The following is a 14,680-nucleotide window of genomic DNA, read 5'->3' on the forward strand; positions in this document are numbered from 1 at the left end:
CGCAGAGGTGAGATAGCATTACAGGAACAAACGTCTGCCTCCAGAGGTTTTCTGTACATACGAGGTCTGAATGCAGCTTAAATTATTAACTGTCTAGCATATGACTTGCATTTCTCTAGGCTTTTGAGCTTAGACAAGGCAAGTAAAGTTAAAATCACATTAAAACTTAACAATATGGAGATATTTCATTCTCCCCCCCCCCCCCCAATATTTATAATACCCTTGTGGGAAAAAAAAACAAAAAAAACACAAAAAAAAACCAGCAACAACAAAATACTCCTTCAGCTTGTGGAAAACACCAAACATCGACATTCCTTTCTTTCTTACCGAACACAAACTGTCTTGTTTTGCAGCATTTGCTTCCTTGTTTGTCAAAAAAGATTAACAAAAGTTAGCAGAGCACCCAGTCAGGTAGTAATTCTATGAAAGAGAGACAGGAAGCCAAAGCATTTTGCAGTAGTATTATTACTACAGTAGGGTTAACACAACAGACACATACAAAATGAGTCTGGGAAAAGTCATCAGATTATATCAATGCATTCAAAGTAGCATGGACTTGGTTTCTTTTACATTTGTGTGAATTATGTACATGTCCATCTGATGCAGTTACTTACTTCATCACATACATGTGACCTGAGTGACTCCATCTTCCTGGTCAAATTGTCCATCATCCAGTTCCCTTAATACTCCATCACTGCTACTGAATCCGGGAAAGCCTCCATACTGGGAGGAGGCCTCTTTGATCCAACATTGTTTAGGAGACAGATGAAACTCATCAGGTGGTTGTCCGATTTCTACAGGGTGAGAAGTAGCTGTGTCTAATCCAACACTTCTGCTACCAACTTTGCTTTTTTCCTCCCCAATAACTTGCCTTAAGGATTTCTTCTGAAATAAAAGGGGGTGTTTTAATGTTAGCTTATATAGAAAAAAAGCCAAACACTTCACAATGAGTCATGTACGAATTTAATGTGAGCTGCATTTTAACATAAGGCAGCATTTAACACTGGCTTAAACTATGAACTCCTCTCGAGAAAAATCCTAAGAGATACATTTTGTTCTCTATAAAGATATTTAAGGAGAGATGCAAAACATACAGCACAGTCAAGATTCAAGAAAGTGTAAGCAAATGCTAAGAAAAAGCAATTATTTTGGCAATGCTCAATTCCTATGCTTTACTTGGCAGACACAGAATGATTTACAAGTCTTAAACCAAGCTAAAATCAGCTGTTTGAAGAAAGCTTTATTTTTGCACCTAACGTACGTGTCTGACTCTGATCAAACCAAAACTACAACTGTTTGTGCCAGTTCTTTGCCCCCCTTCTATACATCTGTAACATTTTTCCCAAACTCTTTTGAAACAGTAAAAACAATGGCCCTTGTGGCTAAAGGAAATGTATTTAAGGGAAACCGTTACAGGAGACATCGGGAAATTAGACTAAGGGGAAATAGTGTTGCCTCAGGAGAAACAGAAGGAAATAGGCTTTGCCTAGATGCCACAGTAAGAGGATGGAGAAGTCTGCCTAAAGGAAATAAAAAAAGAGAAATCCCTCAAGTATGTGTGCAGTTCAGTCTCAGGTCTCCTCTGAACTATTTTCTTAGAAAAGCAATTGGTGTGTAATAAAGAACTCACTGAGACAATATAGCCCTTCTAAATCCAAGAGGCCTTTGAACCATTACATAAATTGCAAGCCAGATCATAATGCACTAACCAACAAATATACAAGAAGGCAGAGATAGGATCTGTGAGGACTTGAAACACAGACTCTTCTGAAAAGAGACCCTGTGGGAATATCAGGCCAGGTAACAGAGGAGTTCCCTCAATTCTTACTGAATTAAAAGTTCCTTTAGATCTGGCAACTTCAACCTCACAAGGAAAAAAAAAAGAAAAAACCTACAACGAAACCGACCTTGAGTACACAAAGCAGCTGGTACCGTGTACTGCCAGCCCCCAGAAGGCAAGTCACAGGGGTCCAGGAGCTGGACATGCCTGGGGGACAAAGCTGTGCCACAACCAGACCCTGCCACACTGCAGGCAGCTGCAACGTGATCAGGCTCTGAGGGTGTGAGACACTCTCATGTAGGCATCCTCTAACACTGAATTGCTTTCTTAAAAAAAAAGCCTCGTTGGTTTTGTAGGTTGGCTCTCTTAGTATTCTCAAGATATCCGAGTTACCAACATGTTAAGGATACGCATAAATAGACAAACTGATGCATTTTATTTAGTTTGGAAATTAAAATATTTTAGGTATCTGCAGTAGTTTTCTGTTTCAAAAGCATCCTGAATTATGGACATGATGATTTTACTTTTTTTAAACAGCAAGAAATGCAGTCAGTGTAAATGCAAGTGACCAACAATGTAGAATCACAGGAGTTAAACTTTTTTACTAAAATGTTTTCAAAGGTTTGTTTGATAAAATTCCACAACTCTGTTGTCCCTGTCCATGTATTATTTTAAATATATATATTACAATTTCTAGAGCAAAAGTTAATAGTTAATATTAAAAGTTAATACTGAATGCTTTCAGATTTCAGTAGCTTGTTTCATACCTGAAATCTAGCTATTCCATGCAAAGCTAGCATGACATGCTATACCAGTTAGGTATTGTTAACAAATCGACAGATTACCTCATCTATGAATAAAGGTAATATGCTGTTTTGCCAATTCAGACATTCTGGTAATATATAAATACATAAATGAAGAGATTAAGATTTAGGGGAAAACCTACATGATTGGAAAAACAGAGGGTAAATGCTACTTTAGTACATGTTCTACATGAGCTACCTATTTATCCCATGCTAACATAACCTCATCATACTGAGATTTCCTGTTGCAGAAGTAAGATATTCGCTTATTCGCTGGTACTTAAGGGGCACATTTAGATACTGTGTCTCTTCAGACTTTAAATACAATAATCCTCTGTACATGGCTACAAATCAGCTATTTGTTTACTTCCACTATCTTAATGCTTAACTCAAAGGTTTTGCATTACAATCAAGTGAAAACAATGACCACAGAACACAGGTACCGTTATACTTGTAAAAATAAAAAATATAAAGGTCATTCCAGTACTAACCACCTCACAATTAGGCAACAGAATTTAAACAGCAAACACAAGGATGCCTCTAATTTTAATTTAAAACACATCTCAAAGATTCACCAATTCCTGACAATGAATGTTTTTACAGAAGTGTTTTGTATTACAGTGTCTCCGGGCAGAATCCAGTATTAATCCTTCTAACTTGAGTCATGTAGTTACACTGTCCTTCAAGAGGAGCTTGTAGTTAGAAATACCATTTTTTTATAGCTACCAAGGAAAGAGTATTCACATCAGGAGTCTGTGCACTTATTATACATAGCAATAAAAGGTTGGGAAACATCAGGAGAATTTTGACTTTATTTGATTGTGACTGACATAAAATAGCATATTTTTATACACTTACAACACTGATACCAACAAAACTATGTTCCAAAAAAAGAAGAGATGACAAAGACAAGAGAGCAGGGACTGTAAGCTTTGAAAGCAAAATGCCAAAGGTAAGTGGTACACACGGGAAACTGAAAGAAAACTGCAAGAGGAACTGGCAGAATTTGGAAAAGGGCATGTATGGATGACTGAAACATTGGCAAGGGAGACTGCACAGAATACTGATGTGGAAAAAAAATAGAAGCTCAAATTTTGTAGATCAGGAAAATAAATTAAGACAGCATACAACACCTAGGTAGGAACTGAGACTGTCATGGAGATGTGCAATTAAATTCCCATTTTTCATGTTGAATGCCATTCTTCCAGGCATGGAAGAATTAATTATCAGGGGACACAGTGTTAGGAGGTTAGGCTGGAGACAAGCAGAAGTCTGGAGAAGAACAAAAAAGGAAGAGTGTATTTTAGAAACACTCATCAGAGGAAAATATGGACGATGACAGCAGTCTGCATATAAGCTGGAAAGATCAAATATGAATTCCAGCTATTTAGAGTCTCGTGAAACATTTATACAGGTGGGGAAAGAAGAGCATAGATACCACTGCTTCATAAAAGTAATAGTATCATGACGGACAGAATTTGTGAAGTTACTGCTCCAGTGCTGGGCCTGAGTCAAAATGCCTACAGCTTCCATAGCTCCTTAAAAGGCTACCACAGGAGAAGAAAGTTGATTAGCTGAAGATGGAATAGCCACTGAAAAACAAACAAAAGGGAAAACCCACCACAGGGTGTAGAAAGCCTTGGTAAGGAAGAACCCACCAGTTATCCTCCCCTGGCCACAGCAGGCTTTGCTATAGCACTGTACAGGTGCCACCACTGTTGTGACCTTGGCTGAGCAGGATGTGATGACTACCAGTCATTTCATCCTCGAAGTACTTTTATACAACCACTGTTACGGGAATCTCACTTAGAGAGGACAGGTAGGTGCTGAAGTTCAGCTGTAGGAATTTTAAGTCCTGTATTTCTGTCACATACTTTCACTCACACAGCAATGGCTAACACTCCTTCACCCTGGTAACCCCCAGATTACAGAGCCCCTTGCATAGCTTGACGCTTGTATTCTGCTACAGGCATGAAAATAGACATTTCAGAGGTCAAAAAAATGTCATCTTTTTCATGTGCAATAGATGCAGGAGTTGAGTCAGCTCACTTAGGACTTCCTGAAGGCTTCTAAACAAATGCTTGCAGCATAGCCAACTTCATCCACCTGAGAAACAGTTGTTTCTTAGAACAGGATTCTTGAAGTAACAGGCTTTTAGCATACCTACACTTTTGTTCTCTACATCTTAGTCTAAGAGCCATGTAGCTGAGTTAAAAAAAAAAAAAAACAACTTGCAAGTGTATCTGCAAAAATGTGACACAAACTTAAACACATTTTCTCAAGCAAAACCTGTTTCTGCCACTATTTTCCCATTAATTTTGAAATCTGTTTCTGTACATAACTATAGTGTGAAATACTAATTTTTATTTATTTTTTAATCAACACATTACTCACCTCTGGCATCTGGGCAGCAGAATTCCATATAACAGGTCTCTGAAGAAAAACAACTTGCTTTGTGGCCAGGTTTCCTTCACTGAAATTTAAGGAAAATCATTTGAATATTTCAAGGCAATAACATCCTGTAATACATTCACGCCTTTCACAGTCAATTGTAAATTGTGTGTATATGAGTCAGAAGAGGATAGATTATCAAGCATTTGCTGGTGTTTTAATTCATAAACTGGTTTGTAATAATAATGATAAAACAAACAGAAGCACACAGCTAGGTTAAGGTGTTGCACATGAAAACAAATATAGAACAAAACATTTTTATTAGTATGATTGGAGTAACTTAACAGGACTATGCTTGAAAGCTTAAGTACCAAAGCTCCTACTTTTAATGAAAGACCACACCTTCGCAACATCTGAAATTAAACATTAAAGAGTATTTTTTCATCTATTTGCACTGATAAATATACAACAACATGCAACTATCTAGTAACACCACAACAAACAGCCTCAATTTCAGAAGATAAACAGCTTCAACAAGTATCTCAATACCTTTGAGACAGGAAATTTGTGAAGTAAGACTCTTTTAGATAGCAGTAAAATTGTCTTCTGGTTGTAATGTAACATCTAACTACGACAGTTGGATAAGCTTGCCTTTTCACTATCTGTGGACAAAAGGTCTCAGCTCAGTTTAACCAATACATCCACAATGAGATAAATGACACAGGTGGTTTTGTACATGGAATGGACAAGAGAAAAAAGAAGTAAGAGAGCAAAAAAAAAAAAGGGACTTCAGTTGTGGGTTTTCTGGTGAAAAAGTTCATCAAAAACAACTCAGGTGTTCATGTCTCAAAAAATTTGCATTCTTTCACTACTGGTTAAAAAAACTAAAAAAAAAGAATCATCCTTTACAACCTCTTGAAGATTTTAGATATTTGTTTTCAAAACCTTTTCATCAAAAATACAGGCCAGCAAATTGACTGCATGTGACTTACAAAGCAAGAGTCTGTAAGGACTAAATGCATGCAAGAATTGTGAGACCAGAGCTCTGGGATGGGAGGGTTTAAAAAAATCCTGTGCTCTTCCACATATCAGAACTACGTTTTGAAAAATTCTTCTTCTCTCCCTACTCTACTTCTGTGCAGTATTCAATGAGCTCTTAACATGCATAAAGGAAAAACACCGAAACATTTTAGCAAGAAAGCAACTACAAATATATGAGTAAGATAAATAAAAAAAAAAAGCAAAATAGAACCACAAAACTTTAATGACTTAAAACAGACTTGTAATGATTACCACGCAGTGAGCCCACTTCAAGAAATCGTGATTCCACCTATTCCCCTATCAATAATAAAACTGTATTTTTACGCTTAATGCTCTGGAAGGAAGTATTAAAATAAGGTATGATCGTACTTCAGTATGGTAAGTCACAATCTCAGCAACCACATGCATAAGGCTGAGATAACTGATACGTATTTCATGCCAGGGCTAGGACTGATAGTATGAATTTGTTTTTTATATTAGGGACTCACTCCAAGGAAAATCAGGGACTAAAACTGTTGCTATAGGATCAGGAAGAACTTATTAACAGCCTACCCTAGTAGAGTGCCTCAAAGTAAGCTCTGAGAACATACGCAGAACAGCACTATTCCCAGCTGTATTCCATCCATAGTCAATTATGATGACTTTGTGATGGTGCTTGGCCCATCACAACCTTCCTCTCAACCCAGCTGAACTCAGGTCAAGGCATGTCTTTGCATACATTCCTTGGATGAGAGAAGAGAACTATCCTAAACTGCAGCCTTTGGGGAAGACAGGGAAATGAGGAGGTTAGTTTCTTCAAGTTAACATGTTTTCTCCTCTGGGAGTCCCCCCTCTGGGAGTACCCTCCTTATTTCCATTCGTTGAAAAAAAATAATGCATATGTTACATGTTTACATTATGAAAGGGAAATCATCAATCCTGCAAACTTACTCCACATTGCCAGTTATCTTCCCCTGCCTCATTTATGCCTATTTTGGTAATATTAACTGGGAAATCTCTCTTTCAAGCGAGAAGGTTGCGCAGAATGCCTGGCATGGGGAATTGCCTATGCTCTATTTTGTAACTGTGTCTGCATTCCTGCAGCGAAAAAAAAGAAACAAACATTAAGCTTCAGCTTGTACAAATTCTATTAGAACGGAGAAAGGACACGATGGTGAGTAGACAATCAGTAAATTAACAATTTTGTAAGTCTGACCTTATTAAAATGCTGCACACGACAAAGTAGCTATGAGCTTAATTCACAAAGAACTCAATGACAGTGGGATTTCCACAGAATTTAAATGAGAAAAAAACGCTTCGAGTAAGCCACTCCATAGCTTCCCTCTCATTTCCGCACTTCCACTTCACCTTGTAAGCTGGGGCATTTTGCAAACGTAGATGAAGTTGTTTGTGATGATAAACTAATAACCACAAAGTCAGTGTTTTTGCACTGTATTTGCCTGCTTGCTTTCCGGTGCTTGCAGACAGTCCATCCTGCCGATTTTCAGGGACTACAGCAATCAGCGAGGGGAAGTAGAGGTCACTGAGAAGTAAAACTGCTGGAGCCTTTTTCCTGTCTCTTCTTGTAAGAGGGATGAGGAGCAACAGAGACACTTTTGTTAAAACACCAGCTTTTTGCTCGTCTGCTTATGCTGAATTGACAATAAGTCTGTCCTCTTAGTATATGTATATATTAAATAAATCTCTAAGAACAATCATCCAACTGGAAGCTCGTCAGGCCTGCCAATAGCTATGATTTTTACATCTGTTTTTATTTTTTTCATGCATACATTTTCTAGGTATGAATCAACCAAGGTTAGACAGTGTTTCTTGAAAAAAAATGAAGAAAAGGTGCAGAATAATAAGTTCTTTTAATCTATTTGGTTTATTTGCATTTTCCCAAAATGAAGTTTCGCACCCCTTTGCAGTTGCATTGCATTTAGACTTTCAGTTATGAGACATGTACCAGTGTGGGACAGTAAGGCTCCCAGCTTACAGGACTTGAAACAACTGTTCCATCCAAAACAAAACCAGCAAAGAATTCGAACTTTAGACCACAAACATGTATGGAATTCCAGAAATTCATGATAACATTATTTTGATAACTCCAGTAGCACTAAATTACTAACAAAATATTTTCTAACATGTTTGTTTCCCTAATCACTATATTTAACTTCTAAAAGGGCTATTCATCTTATCCTTGATATATAGCTTCTGAACTTGGCATAATTCTTGTCAAATTCCTGTCACGAAAACATTTAACTGTATGTTACAGCTGTATATAATGCAGGAGGCTCCTGAGGTCACTAGTACTATTGTGGCTCTTCCTTACATTCTTTCTTGGTCTGCTTTTTTTGGTCAAAAAATACTTTAATGACTGCTAACCATATTTAAATATCCAAGATATGGATGATATCCAAGAGATGGATACAAACATTGTATCACATCCATTTTTTCATACTCTGTTCTCCTGTATGCCTGGAAAAGCAATCACTGACTAGGAACTTCTGTGGGTTTTATACTTTGTTAACAAAAAAACACCCCAAAATGGTCCTTATCTTTCAAACAACACTGCACAAAAGGCAACTCTGCATGCTCTCTACTATTGCTCTACTTATAACAACAAAGATCACATTTCTTGAGGAAATGCTTCCTGTATCCTGCATGATTTAGCCCTTGAGGTAGGAGCTAAAGGACAAAACAGGCCTACAGGCCGCTGCCCATGCCTGAAATGGGACAGTGATCCATGACACTCAGCTAGCATGTGGCGTGACACTCCGTGCAACAGGACATTATTTTATGGAGAGGAACATCTGTAAAAAAAATAAAAACTTCAAAGAATAGCAACATCAAAACCACACAGGAACAGACGTTACAGCCTGGCATTTTTACATTCTGTTTCAAATCCTAACCATATTTAAAAAAGAAAAAAGAAGAAGGGAGATAGAGAAACACTGTGCGTGACAATCCTGTCACACTCCAGACCTTATGAGCTTGTGGTCACACCTTTTGTCTACAGATGAGCAGTAGGCTTAATGGCTAGGAGCAAATTGTAGAAGATCTGAGATGTGGAAAGTTTTGCAAAAAATTAGGAATAGACTAAGGCAGAGAATATGACATAACATGGAGGTAAATAAAAATGGGGAGCAGGCTGCCTTGCTAACATTTTTTATTCTTAAATAGAATTTTCATTATATATTTTGCATTTTAAAAAAACAAACATGAAAACATGAATTTGCCAAATTGTTCATTTGTTCAGTATTTCTGAAACCTGTTAATATTCAGGCTGAGTTTTGAGGTCAGAGTTCCCAGTCTGGGAAAAGGTGGGCAGCATGAAGTATCTTTATTCGGCATTTAACTTGAATTCCTAGGATAATCTACCACCGCAGTACTGGCATCTTTCCTATCAGACACACAGTAACCATGTAGGAATTTCTTTCTCTTTTTCAAATGCCAGTATCAATGTCTAATAATAGTATTTATCGATCACTACGCAGGCTGCCAGGACAGAAACACATTCTTTAGAGTCTTTTAAGAATTCTTAATTCCCAACTAGGAATTCTGTTAATGAACTTTTATTTTATTCATTTACTTCTAAAAAGAAATCTGAAAAGCTGTATATTAGACATACAACAGGCACGCTCAAAATGTGATTTACCATATTTCTTCTAATGTGGACTGTGAGATACCTTCAAGACAACAACTATTAGAGAATTCATGCACACACCTACACAACTATTTAAATCAGAAAACAAATGCTTTGTATTCATCCATCATTCCAGTGTTAATACGAAGTGAATCCAACTTCACGTTTGGCCAGAATACAATCCCGTTTTGCATGATCACGTCTAGCAGTGGGCTGGTTGCCTCACATCTGGAAAGCAATGCTACTTCAGACACCTAGCATAACTTCAGTGTCTTGCTGGTACATCACCTTCTCAGTAACTCAAGAAACAGACCCTGTCTAATGAATCCATTATCACTTCATACTGCAGTTTTTTCTACTATTGTTATTATTATTATTTTTTAATAGCACTTAAGTTCTTCTAAGCAGCCCTGCTTTTGCTCTGCTATCTACCAAGTGCAAAATAGCATCTGCTGCCTGCAGCAAGCCCAGACTGAGCTAATGTGGCTGCTCAGGACAGTTTCACCCCTTCTGTCCAACCCCTCGGGGATGGGTACAGGTACACTGCTTGTGTGACAGCAAAGGTTAGGGGTTTAAACCTCTCTCACCCTATGACCTTCAGCACACCAGGAGTACTAGAACCTTCCTATCCCCCTGTTCACTCATGACCTTCCAAAAAGTTGATCTGATTCTGAAAGGCTACTTCTCAATCTTTAAGATCTGGCCAAAAGTTTCATCTGTTTATGAAAACCAGGCTCAGCAGTTCGCATACCCTAAGAAGTCACCGAATTCAAAGATAACACACATAGATTAAGAATTTAAAAAAAGAATTGAAGGATAGATGTTTTGTTTTGTGTTCTGAAAAATACTTCTTGATGGAGCAGGAGCTTTGCACAGTAAGAATTTCGTAAGTTTCAGAAGAAAACAAAACATACAGAAATCATTAAAAATAGAAAAATGTGCTAGATGTTTTACCTCCATTTCTACTGTTGTACTGTTCTACTGTTGTAAACAGTTGATTAAAGTCAACTATGAAAAACAAAACAAAACAAAAAAACCCACAAAACCAAAAAACCAAAACACAGATAAAGAGGACAGCTATTTTCTGACCAGAAAATCCTCCTTCTTACATGGGTGAGTTAATTTAATTATGTCAAATCACTTGAACAAAATTCCATTTTCTTGTAGCAGTTCTCTTAGAAACTTCCATTCACATCCTTTTTATGCTGTCTTGATTTAATACAGTGAGGTCTTTATCCAAAGATTACTAAAGTCACCCAGCTTTTCCATTGTTTTAATGAGTTCTAAGCTATGCCTCAGTACATTTTTGCCCGAACTTCAGCAATCTTAATCTGATGGAAGCAGAATTGAAAACAAAACAAAATTGTGTAAGCTTAATTCAGTGATGCATTTGCCATTTTTTTGGCAGGTACTCTGAATAAAAGCACGGTACTTTTTCCATTAAAAAGAAATTCTGAAACATTATATGTGATCTAGGTCTACTATTTAGCTCTTCTTACATATACAGGTATTTCTCCCAAGACATCCAAATAAATATTGAAGCAAGAAAATATGAGAACTGAAATCCAGTAGTTCATTACCATATGTAAACTGAAACAATATCTACATTAAAGAAGAGAAACAGCTGGATTAGACCGTAACTTGCTCGATTAGCACATTCTCCTCCTTAATTTGCAATAAACAGTGCATGACTGTCTTGTGACAAAATCACTTGATAATTCACTAAAATGTGCAACTGTGAAGACACACCAAAATGCTGCATCCTGCTGTTTGCGTACCTGTCATGTCGTACAATAGGTGTAGGCAGGACACAGGTCAGGAGCCATCCAAACTCAGCCAGTGTGTGCAATAAAGGTCCGTAATCTGTTTTAATTTCACACCCCTACATTAATTATAAAAAGTAGTAAAGACACTCTGCACAGGGTTTATTTGCATTTCTACACATAAATTACGACCCCTCTTCTTTCTTAGTTATAATGTGATAATTTGTATTTAGTGTGAAAAGGGATTCCCTATTTCAAACTAAAAGCAATTTGAAAACTTCAAGACAACAGATTAGGTAAACAGAGGAATATTAACTTTAGATACAAGTCCTGATTCAGCAAGACACTCAAAGCACATCTATCTTGTTAAATTTGTCACGTTGCTAAATCAACTCCTAAAACACAACTTTTTAAAACAGCAGAAATTATTTCTCAATTGATATATTCAGGTTTTTACTTCCAATCTGAGTAACAAGCATCTCACCTAGCTATAGGCCTACTTGTACTTTTATTTATTTATTTTTAGGTCTTAGTCTTGTGCCATGTCTGTTCACATAAATAAATGTATTTATTGCTGAGTATTTTAAAAGTAAGCCCTTAGCATCCTCCACTAATGATTGCCACTAATTCATATCTAACTTCACTAAAAAAATTGTCTTTTGATATTTAAAAGTAAAATTTTTACTAAGAACATACATCTGAAAACTCTACTTAACTCATACACTATCAGTTTTTTGTTCTAATTCCAAGTTTTACTTCCCCTTTATTTAAGAATACTTCAGCACATTGTCACTGGAGCTGCACTTGCTGAAATTAGGTCTGTTTTGGTCTGAATATGAACATTTATGAGCGTCAAGCCAGTACTTCTGCAGCGTATTTCTTTTATGCATATGACTAATGGGCACAGGCCTGAGCTTATTTTTATGATTCAAGGCTAGTTTAGCTTATTCAGGTGGCTTAAAGAAATCATCCTGAAATGTTTATCAAATACTGGTACAGTCATTCTACGGAAACAAACAAAGAACGCTAGAAGTAGGAAATTGTGTTGCTAAATAATTACCAATTTACCTCAATAACTGTCCATTGTTCAACTACTATTGCATCATTTCCTTTCCTGTTAGAACCTGGAACCCCAGCACCTTCTTCTTCGTAGATAAATATTCCTTCTAAGGATTTGGGCAAATAATCACCTGTGAACAAAGAAAAACATAAGCTAAAATACAAATTTTTAGGTCAGTACCTTACTGGGATGTATACATGGGCTTATATTTTCCCACTGAAGAGTCCTTCAAATGAAATGGAACTAAGACAGCATATAACTCAAAGTTCTTTCTGCATCTAAGTACAACTTCATGAAGCATGCAAGTCAATTTATTATTCAAAACCCCTTTTTCAATACAAATTGAGCTATGAACTGTTTCATTTTCTCTAAAAAAACGCTGAATTCACGTTTCCCATATTCAACATATCCCCTACAGCAAACAGGCACAAAACCTCTTTATTCAACTCCAATACTGTATGCCTGACAATAAATGTGGCTTTTGGTGTGGTGGGAGAGACTGTAAAGATAAATGAAGCATGAAGTGTAAAGTCTTGCTACAGTTACTTAAATAAATACATAAATGGCCAAAGGAAAAGCCTGAAAGAGAAGTGATTGTAGGAAGATTCCTGATGTGAAGGACATTTCAGAGAATACCTCCCTGACTTACTTGTGGAAGTCTAACAGTATCCAGTTAGCCCAAACTAAAGCTGTGCATCAAATACTAGTTCATTTTCTGTTTTTTCTCCTAAGTGCAATCAGGAAGCCTTTTGTGCAGTTCTACCTTGCCAGCTGGCTATCCTAAACAATTAAACTAAATTTAAACAGAAAAATTATGCATTCCTCAAAATATCAGGTTTTAAATATCAGGTTTAAATCCTCTCCAATATTACACAAATATGTAAAGAGATGACTATATGACACAGCTTCAGTGGCAGAAATAAGATTAAAAGGTGTCTAGCAAGGCGAAGCTATGGAATACAACTGGTCTGGCTTTAAAATTGGACCAAACTGGCATGGAAGTTTTCCAAGTCAAACAGGAAGTCCTGTTTTGTTGTTGTTGTTTTATTTAACAACATGCTTGTTAATGTACTGTAAGACACTGAGCATTTATTCATATTATTTTTATTTTTCCTATATTGCATATAGGAAACTTACTTTGAGCTATGATTATTTAGATACTTACGTATCTATATCCTATGCTTTTGTAAAGCTACTGAACATGTTATTTTATTTCTAGCATATATGCAAATACAATGCAGATACTGAATATATGGCTTCAGGCAGAAACATGAACGCCTGCAGAATTCCTAATAGTTCATAAATTCTCAATCTCATTAATTAATGAATTTGAACCTTTCTTCAGTGTTCAGGCAGATACTTATAATCGTCAACCAGTAACATGTTTAACATGCTAATTATTTTTTTTTAAATCATGATAATATAACTCTAAATTTTAATGCATTATTGAAACAGGGCACCTCCATTAAGTGGCTTTTGAGACAAATGGTTAAGTCGAAACCTACGTCAAAATAACATCTGGTTTATCCTTGTTAATATTTTTTAAAAAAAAGAAAAAAGGCACTGCCTGGCAGATAAAGCTAAACAGAAAAAGCATTAAGCGTCGTCACAGCACTCCTATCAATCTTAAGTACTTCCAGGATTATGAGAACCTGCAGGGTAGCAACAAACAGAAGCAACACTACCTTGACCCAAATGGAGCTAAAAAAGAACTTACCTGGATTACTTTTATGACTCCCTTCTGTTTTGGTTGTCATTGAGAATTAAAAATGACTTAATTCTTTCGAATTTGTACCTGCCTTAAATTGGGAATTGCATTTTTATCATGTTAGCAACAGAATTCTGTCTACTTCGTATAACATCCTGCATCCATTGTTTTCAGTTATATTAAAACATTATCTAAAACTTGCTAATTTCACCACATTAATATAGAAGGACAACTGCTGCTGTAGATACCTTGCGAACTAAAAGCAAACTTAAAAACTAAAGTGAAGATGACAATTGGATGCACACGCAAACATACAAGAAGTGTAATTCTGGTGATGAGTGCAAACGTTTAAACACTTTTTTTCCCCTAAAAAGCATTTCATGTTTCCCTCTATTGGATGCCCAGTTTTTATCTGGTTATAAAACTCTTCAACATTCGTCTCATGAAAAAATATTTTAGCTTATGAAGAACTCAGCAGCAAAGTAATCTTGTACTGCGGTTACAGACAC

The 14,680-nt window shown here is 36.5% G+C and overlaps 1 protein-coding gene across 3 annotated transcripts in view; it reads right to left on the reverse strand.

The window, feature by feature from the left end:
• RFTN2 (raftlin family member 2) overlaps window positions 1-14,680 on the reverse strand; it is a 37,017-nt gene that overhangs the window by 5,984 nt on the left and 16,353 nt on the right. For all 3 annotated transcript variants that reach the window (XM_083843043.1, XM_083843042.1, XM_083843041.1), the window contains exons 7-10: window positions 12,472-12,593; window positions 11,419-11,522; window positions 4,978-5,056; window positions 615-885 (exon numbers count right to left, since the gene is read on the reverse strand). In XM_083843043.1, the coding sequence (XP_083699169.1) occupies window positions 619-885; window positions 4,978-5,056; window positions 11,419-11,522; window positions 12,472-12,593 (572 nt within the window). In that variant the 3' untranslated portion in view covers window positions 615-618. The remainder of the gene's footprint in view (window positions 1-614; window positions 886-4,977; window positions 5,057-11,418; window positions 11,523-12,471; window positions 12,594-14,680) is intronic.

The sequence above is a fragment of the Anser anser genome (genome assembly GCF_964211835.1).
Source record: "Anser anser genome assembly, chromosome: 6".
In the NCBI taxonomy this organism is placed as follows: Eukaryota; Metazoa; Chordata; class Aves; order Anseriformes; family Anatidae; genus Anser; species Anser anser.